At 37.6% G+C, this 9,340-nt stretch overlaps 1 protein-coding gene across 4 annotated transcripts in view; it reads right to left on the bottom strand.

Moving 5' to 3' along the window:
* Positions 1-3,744: 3,744 nt before the first annotated feature.
* The window catches only part of mpp2b (MAGUK p55 scaffold protein 2b), a 63,789-nt gene continuing 58,193 nt past the window's right edge, over positions 3,745-9,340 (bottom strand). For 3 of the 4 annotated variants that reach the window (XM_059531897.1, XM_059531896.1, XM_059531894.1), the window contains 5 exons: positions 9,045-9,113; positions 8,612-8,773; positions 8,124-8,326; positions 4,536-4,664; positions 3,745-4,447 (listed from right to left, as the gene is read on the bottom strand). In XM_059531897.1, the coding sequence (XP_059387880.1) occupies positions 4,271-4,447; positions 4,536-4,664; positions 8,124-8,326; positions 8,612-8,773; positions 9,045-9,113 (740 nt within the window). In that variant the 3' untranslated portion in view covers positions 3,745-4,270. The remainder of the gene's footprint in view (positions 4,448-4,535; positions 4,665-8,123; positions 8,327-8,611; positions 8,774-9,044; positions 9,114-9,340) is intronic. The other variant, XM_059531895.1, reaches the window with a different exon arrangement.

The raw sequence follows: 9,340 nt of genomic DNA, 5'->3' as shown, positions 1-9,340 counted from the left end.
ATTAAAATGTTAATTTTATGAAACATTTCTGCTGTGGACAGTTTATGTTCACCGACAAGCTAAAATAAAATAGAAGCCTTTTGATCAAAAAGGTTTTTACGATCAAGACAAATTCAGTCATGTAGTTAATTAGTTTAAAACACTTGTTAAAAACATATTTTGACATTTGACAACCTGAACTAAATGGGCCCTACATATTACTGTACTATTGTCTCTCTCTCTCTCTCTCTCTCTCTCTCTCTCTCTCTCTCTCTCTCTCTCTCTCTCTCTCTCTCTCTCTCTCTCTCTCTCTCTCTCTCTCTCTCTCTCTCTCTCTCTCTCTCTCTCTCTCTCTCTCTCTCTCTCTCTCTCTCTCTCTCTCTCTCTCTCTCTGTGTGTGTGTATATGTGTATATTATAATTTTTTTTCCACACACACACACACATACACACATATATATATATATATATATATATATATATATATATATATATAGCTGCCTTTTCAATTTTAGGATCCTTCACACAAACATTATTGATTTAGGATTGATATAATTTTAATAGTTTTTTATTTATTAAAATATTAATTTTAGGGATGAAAAGTTGCATTTGTTGAAAGTTAAAGTAACTTGTCTTGATCATTTACAGATGTACATTAATATAGCATTTTTCTCTGCAGAGATTCCTGGCCACTTCAATGGCTGATTATATATTATACTATATCCAGTAAGTATGACATTCATAAAATCTTTATAAGATCTTTCTATACCCTAGTAAAAAAGTAATATACTTCAAATATGTTTACTTCATACTCAGTAATGTTCAAGTCTATTAACAAATTTACTGACATATTGCTTAAGACTTCAGTGGCCTACTTGTGCACAATGCACATTTATTAATATCAAGCCTTAAATGTGTTTTAATATCACTATTGATAAGGATTGTATGATCTATTAATAAAATCTGTCTTTAAATGCTAAAGTGTACCTGAAGTATAGTTCCACTTGAACACAGTCAAATATACTTCAGCACTACCTCCACACAGTTACAGTGCATTAAGCCCAAAATCAAACAGACTTTAGGTAGCCTATATGCCTACCAGTTTACTATAGCAGAAGTACGATTGCAGGGTATTTTTATTAATGTTAATGTATTTGTATTATACTTAGCATGAAATAAATGTATAGTATATTTATGTTTCACTAGGGTATGTAGGTAATAGACTGAGGTAAAGGTGGTATGTCTGATGATGTGCAGGACGTGGCTGACGCCGCTGCTGGTTCTGACTGTGAGTCTGTGCATGCTGAAGTACTGCTGCAAAATCTGCAGTAAATTCTCAGACACTGACTCCAGTCTGGACCTGTCAACCAGCGACCATGTCTATGTGATTCCCAACCCCATTCACACGAGAGAAGAGAGAGACGAACAAGATGAGATCAGCTCTCATGATGATTCGGAGTTCACACCACCACCATATGAACTAGTGTGTCCACCACCGTCATATGAGGTAGGCCTACATCTATCTAAAAAAGCTGAACTGCTCTTTGCTAGTCTACTGGCTTATTTTTGCAGGTTTTGGGTACTTTTCAGCAGGTCAGAGTTGCTCAAACCAGCTACGACCTGTTTAGGACAGCTTCAGCTAGTTTTATCTAAAGAATATATCACTCTATGTATGCTGAAATGCTGTTTCAACGGTCTTCTAATACGGTTGTTTTTATTTTTACAGTCCAGCTTTAAATTAGATATTTCTGACGTTCGAGTGACTCCAGACTCAGAGATGGACTCTTCCAGCATGCCACCGCCACCGTACTGCCCACCTTTGCCCACCTCATCCAGTCATCAACAATAGACACTTCTGAATATATATTTTTGTTGGTGTAATGACTAGTATTGATAACTAATTCATGTTTTATAACTGGAGTCATGTATGTGAAAGTTCATACCAAATAGGCAGGGTTATTAGGATTTTCCCTTGAACTTGGTACTTGGAACTTCAGTTTTCCAGAATAATCATTCAGCACTTTCAACATCAGACAAGATAAGATGCTGCTTCGTATTAATGAGCAAATTAACCTAGGTCTGTCATACGGTTACTCAACCGTCTAAGAGCTTTACAGTTTTTACGTCAGAGATAAATCTTATCTTAAGAACAAAACATTTACTGCTTTTGTGAACCATGTGAAGAGAAGTGGCTGAAATGTAACCATATTTCCATTTATATATGTAAATCCTGAATTACTTCGAGTTAGTAAAATGCCTAAAGTGGACTACTGGAATAAAATGCAACCAGATAAATTCTAAAATGATTGCTATATATTAAATATACACCTCGTGGTTAGTGCATCTGTAAAGCCAACTGCACTCATGGTGACCCAAGCTCGATTCCCGTCTCGAGGTGCTTTGCTGATCCCGTTCTCCTCACAGTAATTTATCCTATATGAATAAAAAGGCCTAGAAATAACTTTTTTTAAATAATAGTAAATGTAGCACCATGTTAAATTATGTACAACTGAAGAAATTCTTTTAGCTTCATTTTGGATATATTATTTATTCCAGGACTGAACTTCCAGTGCTTTCATCTAATTAGGTATTGCTTTGTTTGTATTAATCATAACTTGAACTGCATAAAATACCCAAACTATTCTTTGACACACACAATGTTGAATGCAACTTCTGTAAATGATTTTGTAGTTTTAAATCACTGTGACAAAAACTGAGGTGAGATGAGATGTGAATACATGTATTGTGAATATTTTGAAAGGTGTTTTGAAATATCTTCAGGAAGACAGGGTCTGCTCCATGCACATAAATGTGCTGCTGATTTTCCAATAAAATATTGTATCTTCTGTGAAAATTTTGGATGACTGTGTATGCTGAATAACATTCTGTTACAGTAATTGAATAAGATGATCTTCGATCCTTGGGAAGAACTGACCAATATGTCCTTCTGTCTTCTACTGCTGCATAGCAGTCTCTCACACAAAAGCTCACAGAAACAAAGGCAATCATGGAATAAAATAATAGGAAAATGTTTTTTTTCTTTTTTTTAATAAACTTTTATTATAAATATAATTACTTGAAACTATATTTAAAAAAAAACTATATCTGCACATACTTGTGAGGGTAAATACTTTTAAGAACACTATATATCAATTTGGCTGCTTGTCAAATGAATGAATAACTAATGATTTCAGTTGATAATATTTTATTATGTGAGGAGAGTGTGGAAGTATGAAACTAGTACAGCCACATCATAAATCACTTTCCTGGGCAAAGGTCAATTATACAGTTTACCATCACTATAGAAAAATATATGACTGCAGAACGCTGCGATTGGTTAGTCACAGTGAAACATTTTACAATCCTTGTACTGGAATGATAAATTAATAAGTCGTGTGTGTGTGTGTGTGTGTGTGTGTGTGTTTGCTCGTTTTTGTGACATATCAGGACACAACTCTGTATAATGACATGGGTATGACACAGGTATTACAAGGAGAGGGTGACTTATGAGGACATAACCCATGTCCCCATTTTTCAAAACGCTTATAAATCATACAGAATGAGTTTTTTTTTTAATTAGTAAAATCGATTAAGCAAAATCGATTAAGTTAAAATGCACAAAGTTTCCTGTGAGGGTTAAGGGTAAGTGTAGGGTTGGTGAAGGCCGATAGAATATACAGTTTCTACAGTATAAAAACCATTACGCCTATGGGGGTTTCACAAAAACAAATGTGTGTGTGTGTGTGTGTGTGTATATATATATATATATATATATATATATATATCCTTATATAATGCAAAAAGACCAATCAACTTCAAATGACATATATCGTAACACATTTTTCATTTTCTGAACTGAAATGGATTTTGTACTAACGAATGTTACAAGAAGTAATGCAAACGAACCGAACATGCACAGGAATATGGCATGCCATAATACTCATCATAACTAAACAATCCCTGCAAAACACTACGTAATCATATAGCATTGATATATCCAACATGATTCTGAATAGCTTTATTGTAACGTAGGGGTGTTAAAACATATTCTACAGCTTCTATACAAATATACAGCCCTACACTCACAGGTATAACCAACGTACAGCACTGTACAGAACTTCTTTAGAACAAATACAGATATACAGATCAGCTTCGTTTCTTTACAAATTAATAAACTAGATTTGTATCATCGTGTTTTCTTGTGCAAAAATCTACAGAACAGGCAAGTTCACATAGATTACAGCCGACTCCTAGCCACTTAAAGAAATGCAGACTGAAGAAGCCAACTGCTCTCAGAAGACCCAGCTGACAGGAACCCACTGGTGGTCTGTGTTAAGTCTGTCCAGCGCCCTCCTGAGGCTGCGGTACGCTCCGTCCAGGTTGTCATTCACAATGCTCAGGTCAAAATAGTGACTGTACGCCCTCTGGATCCTCTCGCTTTCATCCACTGTTCGTTTGAGCTCTGAGTCCTAAAGAGAGATTAAATGAGAGAGACTTAAGGAATATAGTCAACATTCAAGGAACTAATCATTCTGAGAGTGTCAAGAAACAAATTACTGTCAGCTGTTTAGTCACAACACCAGCCTCGATGGCAGATCTGTTCATGTCTTTCAGAACCTCAAAGTTTGGGGCTTCGATGAATACCACATATGGAAGAAACTCAGCTGTTCGCAAAACTTTGAGCGCCTGTAGGAGAACAAGGAAACAAATGAAATGAGGTGATAACTGTAGAACTAAGTTTTTGAATAGAACTTGTAAAATTTCCCAATAGACTTCCATTTAAAATACAAATAATCTGCAACAGGTATTAGTAGTATTTATATATACAAAAAGTAAAATTTTGTAACTAGAGTGCAATAGTTGGGTTCCAGAAGTGTAATGGACATAAGGGAGATTTATGTCACAATTAAGCTGAATACATAGGCTTTCCTTTGATATTTGGTTAGGATAGTGGCCGAGATACAACAATGAAAATCTGGAATCTGAGGGTGCAAAAAATCTAAATATGGAGAAAAATTTAAATTGAATATCTTAATATCCTAATGATTTTTGGTATATAAGAAAAAGGGTGATATTTTGCCCCATACAATGTATTGTTGAACATTGCTACAAATATACCTGAGCTACTTATTACTGGTTTTGGGGTCCAGGGTCACAAATGGTTTTATATTTCTCCAAAATACCCAAGATGGCTTGAAGAACACAGATTTGTTGTGTTTATTGTCTTCGTGTTTGATCAGTTACAACAATAGTTGGACCCCTTTGTCCATATTAGTGATTTCCTGGAACATCATAAGTTATATTACTTTTGTCAGGTATATTTGGAGTTTCTGCACAAGGACGCCTTACACTATGAATGTAACATACATTAAAGGGGTGGTTGACTGGGTTTTTTCTAGGCTTGATTGTGTTTACCGGGTGCAGTCTAACGTGTTCATGCTTCATTTTTAAAAAAACACAATATTTTTCACATAATTTTACCTTTATTCCACTCCGATCTGTCCCTTCTCTCACAGGCGCCTCGATTATTTCCTGTTTTTATGAAGCCCCTCCCTCAGAAATATTCAATGGGCTGAGATTGGTCAGCTGGCTCAGTGTGTTGTGATTCGCTAAACCGCCTTGAGTGCGTCTGAACAGCCCGCCCCCATCAAGCTCAGAATGTTCTCCAATGACATCCTCTATATTGCTTATCAATTTGAGCCAGATTGAGACGCAGAGAATATTAATGAAGAGGATCACTCAGAACCTGTGCAAGCATGGCTCTTAAAGGTATGTTTATTTGTTGTTGTCTTAGGGGCCGTTCACATATCGCGTCTTTTGCGCGCTCAAGTTCGTTATTTCCAATGTAGGTGCGTGGTATGCACGCTCATAATGGAAGCGACGCGGTGCGACGCGCTCTTTTTTTCCAGGCGAGTCCGCACCGCATCGAGTTAAAAACATCTCAACTTTTCAGAATGCCGCAAGCGCACCGCGGGCCATGTGACAAGAACTAACCATTCAGCTCCATCCTTTCCCGTAACAACGTTGAAAGCTCAGCCAAGATTAAGGAACAGCTGATCATAGCTGTATATGGATATCCATTTTTAAATAAACTTAGTAGCAGAGCTACTGCAAGCGATTTTTAGTGCTGCGAATCCATTTACCCTTTGCTGAAATTTCTGCGTCTTCATGGAGAGAGCGGGTCATGGTTGCTTAGCAACGACAGACGCCTCAGTAGCGCAAATGCCCGAGCGCTTTGGAAAGAAGGAGAAACGCTCCTAGCGTTTTCCACGCGTTTTTAGGCGCGATATGTGAACGGCCCCTTATACTGTTAGATACACTGTTGTTTGTAAAAGCTACTGTGCCATACGTGCGTCTATGTATAATGCTTCTCATTGCTATGTGAAAATAAGTGTATAAATGGAAGAGTGTTGGAGCTGATCTGACGATCTGAATGAGAGAGAGAGAGAGAGAGAGAGAGATGCAGAGCAGGGCGATGCGAGGAACAGGATTGAGAACCGCTGCTTTAGAACATTGGTTTTGAAACGTGTGAATCCATTAGAATCATTAGAAGACAGAATCGCGATTCATATATAAACATATTTTTACGTGCACCTGTAGTTTTCTCTTTCTCTTCTCTAAAGCAGCACAACATGGCCTTGTCCCCTTTGTTGCGTTTCCGGAGGTGGGGTTTATCTGGCTTCGTGACGTAACGAACCCGGTAAGAAACTTGTTGTAGTCCCTTACCAGTTGTATTTGTAGGCATTAAACTGCAAGAATTTTAAAAGACGATATCTCTGTTTACATTGAACTTTCTTATGCTTTTGCTTATGCTCAAACAGCAACATTACACACTAACTAACATTAAAAAAAGTGATATCGCAATCAACCACCCCTTTAACATGTTTACAATGCTTCATAGTGCTCACAGCACCCTATTCTGGGTAAAAATAGGGAAAAATAATAATCTCTCATATTGTCCCTTTAATGGATAATGAAAGGTTTGTATTTTGCTTTTAGGACTCCCTAGACTCACATAGACAGCCAGACCTTCAGACTGATGGCTGAAGGTCTTGAATTCATGGCAGCTTTCATTGGCCAAAGCCCGCCCATGAGGTTGTTTGATCGACATGTCAAACAACCAATCACAGTTCGTTCTGTTCAGCGTCACGTTTCAGGATGTGGAATTGTTGCCACAATAACAGACCAGTGTGTAAAACTCTCCCGGACATATTTGAAAGATGCCGCGAACTTTAGATATTTCACATACTTTTGACACTCCAGTGGTTAGTTGATCCTGATAAGCACTCGTCGTCATAGTTGTAAACACTACGGCTTTCTTCTTTCATGAGGGGGTTCAGCGTCACAGCATCTTTGCTTCCAGACAGAACGTTAAAGAATGTGACACACGTTTTTGCGTCCCATATGCATCAGATGTTTAGCCAACATTCCATGGGCGTGACATCTGAGGCTGAGACTAGGGAGTCCCCAACAACAGGTTGCCTTTCATGCAAGGTCAAAAAACACTCATTGTATTATAATATCCCATTATTTTTACCTTACTTGCTCAACGACTCTCAAACGATTCGCTCAATGATTCATTTTTCCAAACCTCTCCTTTGCGTGATGCTAATCGGCAGTAATTTGTCCGATTGGTCTCATTTTATTGTCATCATGCCTGTAATGCCTTAAAAAGCAGCATTTGTGAGTGCAGTGCTGCTTTATGTACAGCATTACCAGGGAAACTGCTATTTTTACCGCTGTAAACGCATTACCTAGTGGCAAAGAATGAATTTGGTCATTCAGACCAACACGAAAAGACTTAACAAGTGGGTGGGCAATATGCTAATCTTTCATGTTGACGTCAACATGAAACGGCTTGGGATTCATTATAAAAATGACTTGTTTCAATGATTCAGAGTCGACTCTTTTTTTTTTAGAGACAATAACTTTATACTCCGTGTACTTTCATATTTATAACTTTGCAGGTTGTTTTAATTGACTTAGAGCTGTGGTACACACTGCATGAAAGATAATTTTCAAAAATCCATAATAGGAGCACTTTAAAATGGGAAAATAAAAGGGAAAAATATTTCAGGAAGCAGCACAGTTGAAAAAGTGGCCACTAATGCCCCCTTTAGGATATCAAAAACTTAAAAAGAGCACCTGCGGATTGACATCCAGAATGCAAATCTTGCCGGAGTCCACAACCTCATGAATGGAGTCGATCTTGGTGCCGTACAGGTTTGCGTCATATTCCCCATGTTCAAGAAAACGGCCACATTTGATGTCAGTTTCCATCTCGCTGCGAGACATAAACAGGTACATCTGCCCCTCCTTCTCGTCCACCTTGGGTTTACGAGATGTGTCTGTCCAGAGGGACAAAAAGGGCTGATTAATATTCCCACCGCAAATAATCAGATGTACGTTTTATTTCTTAATTATAAAACATTTTTTATATTTAAATGTAATTTTTGGATGGTTCTGAGTTTGTTGGTTGTTTCTGATGGGGTTGCATTACTGATAAAATATAATAATTTTAATAATAATTATAACAGTAGATGTGGCCCGACTTTAATTACATCCAACATAAAGTCAATTTGAATATTTAATGCATAAATATTAAATAAAAATGTTTAAGGTGTGGCACTGACAAGGTGTGGTGGTTCCGTAACGGTGTGGGTCCGACACCAAAAGTTTATTTTTCAAGCTGCGGCGGCCCACACCCTGTGCTCCAATCAGAACCAGTGTCTTCCTGCGGAACGGAGGCACCTTGGCCACTTCCTCATAGATCCTCAACTCATGTCGGTCGAACTCTGGTATGGTGAAAAGATCTTATCTTTTGTTAGTCTGATTTAGTCACTATATAGAAATGTATCATTTGTCAGTTCCAGTTCAGCTTGTCAGATAAATATGGCTTTTAGTGAGGTTCCATTTACTGTATTTCCCTGAACTACCTCTCCTGAAATGAAACTGACAAACTCATTATACAAACAAATGACTGCCATTTATTAACATGAAATAAACTCAAAGAACTGACTTCAACAACAACAGAGAGCAAGGGTACTGGACAGCAGCCATCTTTACCGGCATTCTTGGTGGTCAAGTACATCATCTTCTTTTTCTTCTTACCCCCAATCCCTGCACACAGAGGCCCTGCGGACATCAGCACACATCCTGGTAGTATAAACACACAGAATGACTCCTGTCTACTACAGGAGACCAACACATCACTGTCCATTTAACCTCAGGCCATACTTATGAAATCTTTTAGATCCTTTCAAGGTAATTACTGTATAACAGCATTTGGAATAATTTGAGGATGAATAAATAATGTCCTTTTCCTATAATTAACAGCAAAGGGATCTTCTTTATTACATGAA

The sequence above is a fragment of the Carassius carassius genome, chromosome 40 (assembly GCF_963082965.1).
Source record: "Carassius carassius chromosome 40, fCarCar2.1, whole genome shotgun sequence".
Classification (NCBI taxonomy): Eukaryota; Metazoa; Chordata; class Actinopteri; order Cypriniformes; family Cyprinidae; genus Carassius; species Carassius carassius.
Note: the sequence above shows the minus strand (reverse complement) of the source record. Positions and strands in the feature narration are given on the sequence as shown.